This window comes from Triticum aestivum, chromosome 2D (genome assembly GCF_018294505.1).
Source record: "Triticum aestivum cultivar Chinese Spring chromosome 2D, IWGSC CS RefSeq v2.1, whole genome shotgun sequence".
In the NCBI taxonomy this organism is placed as follows: domain Eukaryota; kingdom Viridiplantae; phylum Streptophyta; class Magnoliopsida; order Poales; family Poaceae; genus Triticum; species Triticum aestivum.
This window is the reverse complement of record NC_057799.1, coordinates 45,077,107-45,091,701: the sequence shown is the minus strand read 5'-3', so window position 1 is coordinate 45,091,701 and position 14,595 is coordinate 45,077,107. Positions and strand designations below refer to the sequence as shown.

The 14,595-nt window shown below is 45.3% G+C and overlaps 1 protein-coding gene across 1 annotated transcript; it reads right to left on the bottom strand.

Moving 5' to 3' along the window:
- Nucleotides 1-4,176: 4,176 nt before the first annotated feature.
- LOC123048622 (eEF1A lysine and N-terminal methyltransferase homolog) lies at nucleotides 4,177-8,967 on the bottom strand. Its single transcript, XM_044471683.1, has 8 exons — nucleotides 8,676-8,967; nucleotides 5,623-5,736; nucleotides 5,476-5,544; nucleotides 5,357-5,376; nucleotides 5,225-5,277; nucleotides 5,083-5,113; nucleotides 4,908-4,989; nucleotides 4,177-4,653 (listed from the first exon to the last, which is right to left on the bottom strand). The coding sequence occupies exons 2-8, from the start codon at nucleotides 5,732-5,734 to the stop codon at nucleotides 4,457-4,459; spliced, it is 564 nt and encodes a 187-aa protein (XP_044327618.1). The 5' UTR covers nucleotides 5,735-5,736; nucleotides 8,676-8,967; the 3' UTR covers nucleotides 4,177-4,456.
- Between the last annotated feature and the right edge of the window lie 5,628 nt (nucleotides 8,968-14,595).

Below are 14,595 nucleotides of genomic sequence, written 5' to 3'. Positions count from 1 at the left end.
CGCTGCTGCTGTGGTATCCATCACCGCCACCTGGGGCGTATGTGTCGTCTCAACAGTCTATGGTGGTGGTGGTGGAGGTGGACGCGGTGGAGGTGGGCGCCTCTCATCCCCTCTCCCGCCGCAGCGATGTCTACCCTGGAAACGGTCATTAGGGCCAACTCCTTCAACAAAATTTCTGGGCGGACCCTGGAAGCCGCGTCCTGGGCCGCCGCCATTGTGCCAGTTGTATCCTCGGCCGCCACCAGAAGATGACCCATGGTGTTGTCCCTCGCCATGCACGTCGTAGCCATCGTCGCCCCACTGTCCATACCGGTTGTATCGCTGACCTTCTCTGTCGTAACCGCCTTGGCCATCCTAGCCCGGGTTAGCCCCGCGACCTCGTCCCACGGCCTGCGTTTTTGCCGCCGGCGACTGTGCCGGCTCCTCCGGCTGCCGCGCGTTAGGCCGGCTATTAGCAGCTCGCGCCGTAGGTCCTGATGCTTGCGGACCCGAAGCGGGCAGCGGCGGCCCCTGCCTCGCAGGAGGCGGAGCACCACGACCAGCCCCAGCGGCGGGCGGCGGCCCTTGCCTGGCAGGCAGCGGTCCTCCGCGCACAGCCATCACGCCGGTGCCGGCGGAGATTCTGACGGCTCTCCCAGCACCAAGCGAAGGAAAACCCGGTGACCGAAAAACCCTAGCCGCAACAACGAGAGATGACTTGGGCATCGACACCTCATGCAGGGACGTAGACGCGATCGCGTACGTGGCTTGGGCTTCCGACTGAGCCTCATGCCCCGTGTCCAGAGAGCCCACGACCATCGACGTTTCTGATCCGTTATCGTGGCCCAGCAGCGAATTCAAGCGTGCCCTTCTAGCCACTCGAATTGCGCTAGCCGTCCTCACCACCGGCGACCGCTGCGGCGGCGGCCCCGACGGCCAGCCTTTCTTTCCTTTCCTCTTCCTAGTGACTAACGTCCATGTCTCCGGAATGAAGTCTGACAATGTAATGGGTGCGCGAGATACCTTAGGGATCGGCCCGATCCATGGTTCACGATCTTCTTCGAGCTCTGAACCATGGACCGACGATAAGTGCAGGTTTAAACTCCGGCGGCCTCTTCGATCCCGTATCCTTCGGAACCGTGAGAATATCCCTCGGGGCATGCTCGATCTCGACCTCCTCTTCGTCATCACTCTCAATGAGTACCCAGAAACGTCCTCCCGGTCTTCCAAGTTTTGTTGTCACCGTCAGATCAATGAGACCCGTCGTCTCCGGGACCTGATCTACCTGCACACGATGACCAACAACTACATCATAATCATCAATCATCAAACGGAACCCTACCTCGATCCGGGCGTCGTTCGGTAGATAGTCGCCGGCAAGCACGTCGTTCTCCATATCCAACAAAACCATCCAACGCGACACTGGAGTAAATCGGAGACGACCCACGATCCAGCTGTCGGGATCCGTCACGCCGGTGAATTGGACCTCCCACTGCCCCGATCTTGACCCCTCCTGCTGGATTTCGCCATCTGCGGTGTCACCGTGATCCGCTCCTGCCGATCCCGCTTGCTCCTCCTTTCCTCCCGGCGGCGCCGCCGCAAGAGAGAGTGGTGGCGAAGCGCAAGTCGGCGGCGGCGACAAGACCGCCCGTCCGTCCGGTGAGGGATGGATCGCCGGCAGTGAAGAGGACCCGGCCGCGTCGGGCGGCCGTGTTTCGTCCCTCATCGCCCTCCTTAAAATTGGGGGAGAATTTCACTTCCCCGGCCTACTATATCGATCGATTCCAATGAACCCTCGCTCACGCTAGACACACACCACACTAATCAATACCCTTGCACGAAAAGCGTTCATCCACCAGAGACCAGACCAGTTTAGAGTCTAGACCAACACTTTATCCTACCAATATCCTACGCAACAAAATCTAGATGACCCAGTAACTATATATCGTGTGTGTGCCCTTGGACGGTAGGTAGGTAGGCAGGTGCATCACAAGAAAATAGATGCAAACTTGTAAGCAATGTGCCAATGTGGTAATTTAATACTAGGATGCAGCATAGGCTGGTTGGTTGCTCGAACTTGCAGCACATGATCTAGATGTAGATCAGCGAGTTTGCGTCCAAATTCGTGGAGATTAGTGCTTTTGCCGTGAGGCAATTTTCTTCGAGTTAATAATTAACAAATGGGAAGATAGGTCATGCATGCGTGGTACCAGCTCCACCTGAATACTCTAGTGAATATTGCGTGTTCTCGAGGAAAGATATGCTCATACCATGATACCAACATCTGATGGTGTTATCACCTGCATCATCTGATCATTTAGTTTTCTTCCTATATTCATGGCGTGATTCCAGTGCACATGGCGAATTGCACCTACCACCATATGTTCTTGCTTTCTTTTAAGTTTGTGCACATGCATTTGCGCAACATGCGGTTGAATTATTAGGGATTCTGTTTTCATCTTGCTAGTTGCCCATGCCGATGACTGGGTGGCCCATGTGCAATCACATCCTTTCAATCTAGATCACATTGTTTTTTTCTTCTTCGAACCATGGTGTAATTCGCAAAATATTCCATCTATTTTGAATTCAGTGACGTCTTGACACGCTGGGTCGACAGCGCCAAAACGGTCCTGCCTATTATCCGGGAGCTGATGAAGAACAACATCAGGGTCTGGGTTTACAGGTATGCGAGATGTGCATTTCCAGACGCTGCTTAATTAGAGTCTGTGACGTGACATTCCAGAATAGAAGTGAAATGGTTTGTGGTATACATGCAATACAATGCAATGAAATCTGAATACGATGGCCACTGACCTTTGTTTGCAGTGGAGATACTGATGGGAGAGTGCCAGTCACTTCCAGTAGACTCTCTGTCAACCAGCTCCAGCTCCCTGTGGCGGCAAAATGGAGGCCATGGTTCAGCAGCACCAAGGTGCTCACTTAGACCCGCCTTTTTCCTGCCCAAATCTTTTCACTGCAGCAAGAAAGCTAACACAACAAACTGTAGCTAACACTCATAATTCAGTTTCTACAAAAGAGCATGAAAGTAATTCTATCCCCATAATAAACTCTGAGAATTTGAAATTTGAAGCTCTGGTACAATGATTACCAGCAGATATAATGATTTGTTCAATCTTCTGAACGTAGGGTGCGGAGAGGTGGGTGGATACATTGTGCAGTACAAGGGTGATCTCAGCTTGGTAACTGTTAGAGGAGCAGGCCATGAGGTCCCCAGCTACCAACCATGGCGAGCACTTGTGCTTGTCCAGAATTTCCTCGCAGGCAAAGCTCTCCCTGAGACCCTGACTGCAAAGAGTGCGAACAGTATTAGCAAAAGAAAAGAAGTTTTTACACTAAAAAATAGTACACCAGAAGCTTCGCAGGTTGTATCCTTTGATTCAAGTACACGAAACAAGCAGATCAAGTAAAGTTAGATACAGAAACCCATCATCAACTCAGGCGCTCCGCAGACCCTGTAACTGAAGGTCAGCAAATGTGCTTCCGTATAGATAGGAAACTGTATGGTGTAATCTGTTAAGTCTGAAGATCTATGCCAAAATGGCATGTTGCAATACTGGTGCCACCAAAGGATGCTGCACCTCCATGTGTTACAGTGACTTACCAGGAGAATGAAATTTATATGTTGGTCGCAAACCAGGGGATACTGTAAACTCTGTAATCACAAGCTGCATGGTTTCAGTTGTTGTATCAATTTCATTCATTCAGTACAAGAAACAAGAAAAATCAAGTGAAGTAAGATATAGAAAGCCATCAAAGTATCAAACCACACGTTTCGTAGATCATGCAACTGCAGGCCTGCAAAATGGTTTCACATAGATATAAAGTAAGTATGTATGCAGTAATTTATCGTCTGAACAGTGATTGTCAAACTCGCATGCCGAAAAGATGGGGCCTCCATGTGTTACAATGACTAACCAGGAGAATGAAAATTATATCTTGGTAACAAAGAATTGATACTACACAGTCTGAATATTTGCCCTCCATGTGCTAAGAAGCATAACAAAAGCACTGCAACTTGGAATATGACTACGCCTCAGATATCTCAAGGCATGAGCAACAAGATTTTTTTGCAGAAACGGTAAATACCTAAAAACCCAGAACATGCCACATGAATCTACTCCTTGAAGAAACTGATAGTGTTTTTACTTCCACACAAACAAAAATACAATCAACGAATAATGGCAATTTCTTTCTATTCCACAGAGGATGAAACTGGGACAAATTCTGTTCCTCAAATGTGCCAAACAATCATATCCTCCTTCCAGCACCGCATTACAACCAGTGGTAACACAATATAATAACTTGATGATTCTTACAAGATCACTGAAAAAATGTATACTCGTGCAAAGGCACACTTTCTATTTTTGGATGGCCATAATGGTGGCAGCATCACGCTGTTTGATCTTGTAAGGATCACAACAATGCACAAATATTGTGAGATGAATTATCCTACAGCTCACTCGGAATCTTGCAACTTCAAGTGGCTTAAGGTTGGAGAATCTATCCCTGTTAATTCTTGGCCCTTTTTGCAAACATAAATATAATGAGAGTCAGGATCCTCCAGAACAAAGCCCTCAGGCAATCTACCACTCTCAGTCAGTGGAACAGGGTCGAAGACAGATCTTCTTATGTTTCCCTTGAATCCAGATCTTGCTGCAATGCATTAAAAAATGATCATACTACGTTCTGTTTTAATCTCATAAGTAATGTTCTTATGAACTAGTACACTACTGTGAATTCAGTGCTGTTGACTACACAAGTTAAAGCTCGAATTTACACAAAACGTGGGGCAAACCCTATTCATGAGCAAGCAAACAGAGATTCTACTTTTATTAAGCAGGGAGAGTTTTCAACATTGCGGACCAAAATTGAACGTATCTGCGAATTGACATAATACTAACACGTACGCAGAATGTACAGTACAATTTTCCAACTGCATACTGGTTGGTTCAAGTGAGGAATTCGCGCTGATGGGTCACCATAAGTTATCTAGCAGTACAGAAACAAAAATTGGTCATTATAATCAGTGGCAGGAAATGACATATTAAGGCTGCACTACAGGGAACTTATCCAACTGCGTACCAGCATAAAGACTCCCCCTGGTTTAAGTAGCCTACAATCAGAAGATACCACTGATAAGAATGCAGGGATGCTGAACTTCACAATATATCGGTGCACATGAGACTGTAGGTGATACTTCAATGGGGGTCAAAGTATTAAGAACCTGTCCACTTCCAGGACCATCTGAGCTGCGCTGAGAGGAGCCTCCACACCACACTGTGGAAGTAGCAAGACCGCGATGTTGACGATGTACCAAAATAAGCAAAAGACACAATAATCGAATGTTACTACTTACCATCAAAGAGTCCAAAGTACCTTCAAGAAATGCACAAAAAGAAGAAGCAGCATTAAGCAAAGTGTGTCAATAGACTCAATACTTATTAGAAAACCACTGTAGCACGAAGAAACTCACACCTTTATCAATGGCGCAATCAAATGATTCGTCAGAGAATTTACTCATATCCCTAACATCCATTTGCATGTCTACAGCTCATAAGGAAATCAACAGACGCTAGATTGCACTTCCCGGACAAAGAGGGAATGTAAAATATTTAAGGATACATTGTAGCTGTGCAAGATCAAAGTACTTCTTCCTCATCATCTCAATTATAACCGAAGAAATGTCAATGTTTATTATCTCCATGTAGCCATCAGCGGCCATATCCTCTGACATAACTACGAACAGCAGAGCACAGAGAGAAAATTTAAATTAGCACAGAGAGTGTAATCATCGAGCCTAGATTTAGAAGCGCATCCTAAACTCTATCCAGATCAGCCCACCGAGGGTGCAAAACCCAACCGTAGTGTGTATGCATAAGCATTGAAATATCTGTAACGAAACTACGACTAATGTAACACAATAGGACACAACGTTCATACAAGTATTGAAAATCAAATGTGCTGCCATGCATTTAACGCGTCGATGCAGCACAGATAGTCTGCACCATAATACTAAAAGCCCAGAGCAACTCAACTTTGAGTTAGTGGGCAGCAAGTGGAACCAAGGTTGGTTTTGGTTTGGATTATCACACAGAGCTGTGCTGGTTTCAGAATTCAGATGTGTGGTTCCATAGTCCCTCTGAAAAATTAACTTGCACACTGTGCATGCCCCATTAGGACATGCCCGTTCGCATTGACTGATTTTGTGTGGCATCAACGTCACAACCCTATCAATTCACAGATGTAACAGAAACTCGTGATGGATGATCGATGGACTGGGGCAGACGATGTGCCGGGTGCGGGAGAACGCTTTGCGGCGGCGGAATGGGTCGAAGCTCGTGATGGATGGGTTCACGCAGCCGCCACAAGGTTTTGTGCGATTTATAGCAACTCCAACAGTGGCGCGCGCGGAAACAGTTGTTTTAGCGCGCGCGGAGTGTTTTCGCGCGCTCCAGGGGCGCGGGAAATTCCAGCGAAAAGGGCCCGGCGCGCGATGTCCGGCGGGCTATAACAAACGCACGCGCCCGAGCCATCAACCGCACACTCGAGCTCCGCCGCCGCCGCCGCGCCCTTGTCCCGACGCCGACTCCCCCGCCACCAACATGCCGCCGCACCGTTGGAGCAGCTCCGGCTACCACGTCGTCCGCGTCCGCCCTTCCAGCGCGTTCTACGCGGAGATCAGCTCCGATGGTGCGCGTCTCGGTCTCGGGACGTTCGAGACCACGCACGAGGCTGCCCGCGCTTACAACGTGACAGCATGGCACCTCTCGAGCATGCTCGCAGATGAACTTCGACAACGTGTGGATGTGCGGCCAAGGAACTCGCCCCTCCGCCGCGGCTAGTAACCGGCGGCTACCGTCAGAAACACCGTAGGCAGCAGCGCCGCCTCCTCATCGCTGAGGCGGACGAGCAAGCCTATTGTTTCCATCGTAAACACCAACGACGGATATTTTGCGGTGGGCTGCCTTGAGTGCTCCTAGTCGCACACCGTGTTTCCTATACCACGCTCACCGCGTCCTTTTGTCAGCGAGCGAGCGCTGAACTGGGACAGCCCATTTAACGGCGAGCGGGTGAGCACTAGAAGGTTCTCGAACCGTTTTTTTACTGGCTTTATTGTTTTCTAATATTTCGTTCTTTCCTTTTTTAATTTTACTTTTCCTTATTTAAATGTTTTTTTACAAAAAATGTTCAGAAATTTCATAAACGTTCTCATTTTAAAATTTGTTCACAAATTCAAGAAATGTTTCTGTTTTCAAAATTTGTTTGAGCTTCTTCAAAACTTATTTGTGTTTTTCTAGAAATATTTTAAAATTTGTTTGGAATAAAAACGTTTTAAAGAAATTGTAAATTTTAAAATTATTATGGAATTTTAAAAACTATGTTCATATTTTGGAAAAACTGTACAGAATTTAATAAAAAATCCCATTTTTCAAATTTGTTCACAACTTCAAAAGGTGATTTGATTTTAATAGTTTTTCAAAATTTAATTGTACAAATTTTATTTTTTATTTTACATTTTTGAAAATTATTCAGAATTTCAAATATTCTGCTACAAATAGTTCTTAAATGTTCGTGCTGCCTATTTGTCCCTAACCCTCACTGGGTCCGTCAGGCGCAGTGCAAACGCCTGCAGTGCGGATCTCAGTCAGGCGCGTGGAGAGCCGACACACTTTGGTTGTTTTATTAAGTTTCGTGTGAGTCTTGTCTAAAAACAACATAAGGCTGAGGTGGTTATTTTTTTTCTCAACCCCGTCTAAAAAGGACTACCTTTTTTTCTTAAAAACATGTTCAAAGAATTTTTAAATAATTTAGAAAATGTTCCAAATTTACGAAATGTTCATGAATTAAAAAAATAAAAAACTATAAATTATTCATGTATTTCTAAAAAAAACTTTAACAAATATTCAAAAGAAAATTAAAAATCCAAATTTTCAAAAACTTCAGTGGTTTAAAAAATTTGAATTCCAAAAATATTCCCGAAATTCAAAAATGTTAGCAAATTTTAAAAAATAAAAAAATGAAAATGAAAAAAAGAAACCAATAAAACCAACAAAAACGAACACAGAAACCAGTCCAAGGACGGTTCTACAACCTTCCTAAACCAGGTGGGAAAAGGACAAAGAAAAAGCGGCAATGGGGACATGCGGAGACCTCCTTGTTAGAATTAACTAGAAGGTATTGCGCGCCTTGCCGCGCCTTTTTTCATTATTATTGTAGAACCAATTCGATATTTTTCTTTTGTTGTGTGTTGTTAGTAGACAGAACATGTATGTGTTTTATCGTGTACTACTTCCGTCCCGATTTATTGGTCCTCTTAGTATTTTGTGTCAAATTCTGACCATGGATTTAATTAATAAAATGTTAATGCATGTCACAGTAAAGGTATAATTGGAAACTATGTTTAAATACAAATCTAACGATATAATCTTTTATGACATGCATTAACATTTTATCAATTAAATCTATTGTCAAATTTTGGTACAAAATACGAAGAAGAACAAAAAACCAGGACGAAGGTAGTATCGTCGAAGTCATGATAGTTAGCAAGTACTCCCTCCGTTCCAAAATAGATGACCCAACTTTGTACTACCCAACTCTGTATTAACTTTAGTACAAAGTTGGGTCATCTATTTTAAAACGGAGGGAGTAAGTGATACCAACTGATGAAGACCGACCTCCGACGTGCCGATGATTTGTCCCGATCTTTTACGATGCAACGAACTCCTCCAGGTCCACCAATAAAATTACTCCCAATTACACGAGCAGTACGCGTAACCTGAAGCAAGGGTGACGACGACCAACGGACAATTCCCCGGCACACGAGGAACCTCCCGCCGTAGTTGACGTAACCAGCGCGCAACCTGTCGATGACGACGGACCTCGAGCCAAGTGCAACTTCCACGCAGAAAATTCACACAAAATAGATAACGACGACACCCAAAGAGGGTCGTTTAATAGTCGATACACATGTTGTCTAAACCGAAGAAAATAACCTAAAAATTACAAAGCACGCAGGCTTGGCTTTATAACAGTAGCCGCACCTCTAACTTGATCCAAAAGGAAAATACGCAACCGACTAGAACCAGAAAAATCTAAACAAATATATCTAATATTTGAGTCTTGCACGTCATCTCTAATTGCCTTGCATGGTGGTGGCCCCCAGCCCGTGTCCTTCAGGGAGAACAATCTCCACCAGTGATGCTCCTTAGGCAAACCAATCGACAACTTCTGGTGGTCGTGACCGACTAAAAAATAACAATCTTTATTTTTTGTCTCTTTTGATCACTTTCCTTTTCAAACTGACTTGCCTTGCTATCTGTCATGTACGTGTGTGAGTCAAACACCTTTTCCCATTGGTCAACCAAGAGAAGTCCCACGTCCATGCATGATTTCTCCAGCCCATACGCATGTTCAGCTAATTTAGCCTTGTATTCCAAGGTGCTAGTTTGCCTCCAGTCATTCTCTTTGAACTGAAAATACACAGTCTCGTGAACAACATTATATGTTGGTGGCGCCATATCATTCTCCCCCTCTTCAGGCGAAACCGTCCTCTGTTTCGAGCCATCATCTGCTGCAACGTCTTCATCTACTCGCTGCCGGATCAATGCGCAGGACGCACGATCTACAGGGACGTCAACAAGAACTTGATTTGCATAGAAAAGAGGAGCAACACAAACTACAGCAGTGTCATCTTTCATGGGAACTGGCACGGAAAGAAGTATTGCGGCGCTGGCTTCCTTCTTTTTCGCCTCTTCGTGGTTTTTCATCTTTGCGTTCTCTTCATCTTTCTTCTGTTGAAGCCCGTCATCTCTCCAAATTTTGAACAGAGCCATATCCATAGACAACAAATTATACTCAACCCGACCATACCGAACAACATATTTATAATACCAATTTGTGTGATCGAGGTAGGGAACTGCTCTGTGTTCCTTGTACCATGGTTTACCGAGAAGCAAATGACACGACACCATGTATACTGAAAGAATATCGCAACAAACCTCTTCAGAAAATTTGCCCAAACAAAATTGTACCTTGGTATGTTCGGTAACAGTGAACTCGTTGGAACCCCAACGCAGAAAATATGGTTGCGGATGTAACGTCCTCGGCAATCCTAATTTCTCGACCATCAGCGGCGTTGATCGAACTCCAATGGTCGATGGTCAAAGCACAGGCTCTGTCCCGCACAATCGCCTTTGTGTGGAAAAGTTTATCATCGAGGCCTCTCTCTTCGAGCCGAAAACCTGCTGACATAACAGCCATATCATCTATAGTAGTCGGCAAAGAGCAGCAGCTACCGCAGAACATTGCTCCTTCCTTGTTTTCTTTTATTCAGCCAAAGACCCAAATCCAATCAAAAGTAGTACTTGCACGGACTGACTTCCAATCCGATGTACGCAAAACACGTCTCAATGAAAACAATTTCCACCGATCTTCTCGGGCTCCAAGACGAAATCGAGCAGGACTCACGTGAGGTATGGAACAAGCTGTCCGTCCAATACAAGCAGCAAAACCAATATAGCGATCGAACACAACTTCAAGTACCAGCGGATGGGCGTCAGAGGAAAAATAATTGCACCGTAATAAACCCAGTAATCTGATACCAACTGATGTGGCATGCCCTACCGCAAACATGACTAGTACACAGGTCACGGTGAGTACGTCGGTCAATGACAAGGGGTTGCACGCGACTTCGGCAGTCGTCGACAAAGGGGTGCAAACAGAGGATATTATGGATGAGGCGGCTACCATGCATGTGGATGAGGCGGATGTCGGAAAGAAAGTTTATAGAAACAAGGATAAACAAATTATGAAGGAGATGACACATCTTAGCAAAGGAAAAGATGGAACCGCGTATTCTATGTGGTTCAGGATTTATGCCAATTATACAAAAAAAAAGAGTGCATGTTAAATGTGAGAGCGTTGCTAGTTTAAAGGAGTCCATGCACGTGCATGCACGCACAAAAGTAGGAAAGAGTAGTTTGTTTCCTGACAAACGTGCAAAACAATATCATGGATGTCTTTGGAGAAATAATGGGACGTGGAAGCCATGGAGGAAAAATAGGAAGAGGAGCAGTATTCACGTACATGCAGCAGATAAGTTTCCAAGTCAACCAACTATGTACGTTTGGAAAAGGAAAATAAAAATAGAAGATCAGAACGTACACGCCAAGGAGATCAGCTGCGGTGCAACAAATCACGCAACGGAGGTTAACTTAATTACGTAATATGGCCTGCGTGCCTTTTTTTTTGGCCGACCTGTAAGAGTCGGTTTGTATCCTAGGCTATATATATTATTTACTATTGAGACTTTTAGGGATTAGACTATTTTCTAGAGTTAAGACAAGGTCGTGTATCGACTATGAAGCGGCCCTCGGGGCGTTCGTCTTGTTTATCTTTGTAAAATTTTCTGTTATTAAGAAGATTACACTTTGGCGAGAGGATTCTCGTGATCGAGGATTTGCTAGCTATTGGCTTGAGGTCCGTCGGCGACGACGGATTACGTGCCGGTTACTTCTACTCGGACGGGAGGTGCCTTGTCAACCGAGGTATTGCTTGTTAGTTGTTGTTACCACAGCTTCAGGTTGCGTGTATCGCTCGCGTAATTGGGAGCTTTCGTCGGTGAAATTTGCTCGAGGTTGTTGCATCGTGAAAGATCGGGCCAAATCAGCGACACGTTCGAGGTCGTGCGCTCATCAGGTGGTATCAGATTACTGGGTTTCTCACGGTGCATTATTCGTTTTTCTTGTTTGAGGATGTACGGCGACCTGACTATTATGGCTACAAGTCCCATAATGAAAAGTTGAAGACGCTTGATATGACTCGACTAGACGACGAGTCGTTGGTTGATCCGATCCTTCACGGTGCTAGCAGCAGCAAAAAGAAATTCCGGTCGAGCGAAGATGCAAGACCGTAAGATCAAAACTAGCGTCGAGTAGATTAGATCAACTCCACACGCAGAAGCAACAAAGATATTTGGTGTCCCCCGACATGGGACGTTTTCTGTAGCTTTATATAACTCACGACTAAAAACCAATCTCAAAAACAAAACTAACAAGGACTCTCTCTCTCCTATCTCAACTAAACAAGATAATAACTAATTAAATATTCAGCTACGTTGATCACCTGACAACCGAACTAGACCAGAACTAGTACTCTCATGTAACCTTCTTTGGACTTGCAATACACGTAGGGATTTTCTTCTTTGGTGGAGTCCTGAAATTTGGCTCCACCTTTTCCTATAACAAAGGGATCTGAATTAATATTGAACCAATCAAAATATGTTGTTTCGGAATAAAATGCTCCTGGTTACTTTCAGGTGTGGGAAGAATATTCTTTTGACGCCAAACAATAGCTTTGGTTTTAGTGGTCACATCATCCCCTCCCTCTTGAAACGAAACTGTCCTTGGTTTCGTGGTAGTTTTAGGGACTTTCTTTAGAGCGGAAATAATTGAATCCTCTTGGATAGCATTGGCAAACATTGGTTGTAGCACGTGCCTCCTTCCAGCATATCAAAAAGAATATGTGTTGGACCTTCCGTCATGGGTGGCATGATGATCATACTGCCATGGTCTACCCAATAACAAGTGGCATGTATCCATTGGCAAGACGTCACAGATAACTGTATCGTTATAGCCGCCAACTGAAAAATTTACACGCACCTTGTGAGTAACTTTCAATCTTCCTGACTGATATAACCATTCGACGCAGTGTGGTTGTGGGTGCTTCCAAGTAGGCAATGCTAAGGCATCCACCAAGTCCTTGCTAACCGCATTGGTGTAGCTTCCTCCATCTATGATCAACTTACAATTGGTGTTTTTGATTTTGCATTGAGTTTGAAAAATATTCAACGCTGCCCTCTATCCTCAATGCGATCCTCTTGCACTCGCTGCACCATCAACGACGGATATGATTCAGCAGCTTCAAAACTCGCAACCACATTTTCAGCATCCTTAGATTCTTCACTAGAAGTGTCAGAAACTGCCTCTTCATCACTAGCGGATGCATAGCCATCTTTCGTGAGCAACACTCTTTTCTCATTAGGACATTTACGCTTCATATGTCCCCTTCCTCCACACTTGAAACACTCTATGTCACTAGTGCGTTCAGTCGATTGTGCACTAGAATCAACCATCGACAGTCCTGATTTTGAAGCATCCTTCTGCACGGAACCATGAGAGCGATTTGATGATGTCGCCCTGGAGCTAGGACCGACATCCTCACTCTTATACTGTGAGCGTCGCCATGTGTTCAAAGTGGTACTGGAAACTGTGTTGACTTGGCGTCGCTTAATCTGTTGTTCCGCACGCATAGCTTGGTGCACAAGATCTTGTATGTTATAGTAGACCACCATCTCAACACGATCCTGCACCTCGATCTTTAGCCCGTTAAAGAAACGTGCCATGGTCGCCTCCGGATCCTCCGTTGTCCCTGTACGTATCATAAGCAATTCCATCTCCTTGTAATATTCATCAACACTCATATTACCTTGAGAGAGCCGCTGCAACTTGTTGTACATATCTCTTTTATAGTGCTCAGGAACAAAACGTCGCCTCATGAATTCTTTCATACCTCGTCAAGTCGTCGGCCGAAGTCTTGAACGACAAATTTGATTCCACCAAATTAGCGCGTAACCGGTGAACTCAATTCCAGCAAGTTGAACTTTCTTCTCCTCGCTATAATGATGGGCATCAAAAATTTGATCAACACGCATCTCCCACTTCAAATAGCCTTCTGGTTCGCACTTGCCGGAGAACGAAGGGATTGAAATTTTTATGCGCCCAATTCCATCATCCAAAGGCACACGCACAGCTTGACCAACTCGATCATGCACTCCACCACGAACGGAAGTTTCAGGACGAGGCTCATAGTGTCGTGGTCGTGGCGCGTACCCCGTTGCCTCATGGTCAACACCGTCATCGAGGCCATCATCTCCAGCATGTGGTTGTGCCGCCAGACGGCGATCAAGCATGCCGGCATGTCCGTCACGAGCCGGTGGTGCATAAAGCAGTGGAGCAGCCGGAGCAGTCTGTGGTGGTGCAGAATTCGTTGCCGGCATATTGATGATGTCTGCCAAACCATCGAACCGAGTGATCAGGACATCTATCCTTTTGCCAAGCGCATCATGACATTGCTTGATGTAGTTGCATGTGTGGTCAAAACCATCCCGAATATTTTGCGGAATATCATCCGCATACACTGGACATACTATGTCCTCAGAATCAGCAGCAACCTCATCACCCTTGTTGACCGAGGTTGACATCTTGATCAACACAGTATCATGAACAACCTTAGCTCTGAATACCACTTGATATGACTCGACTAGACGACGAGTCGCTGGTTGATCTGATCCTTCACGGCACTAGCAGCAGCAAAAAGAAATTCCAATCAAGCGAAGATGCAAGACCGTAAGATCAAAACTAGCGTCGAGTAGATTAGATCAACTCCACACGCAGCAGCAACAAAGATATTTGGTGTCCCTGGGACGTTTTCTGTAGCTTTATATAACTCATGACTAAAAACCAATCTCAAAAACAACCTCTGTACAAGGCCGAAGCCGTGCCCCTTTATATGAGCGACACACAAGTCCAAATCACC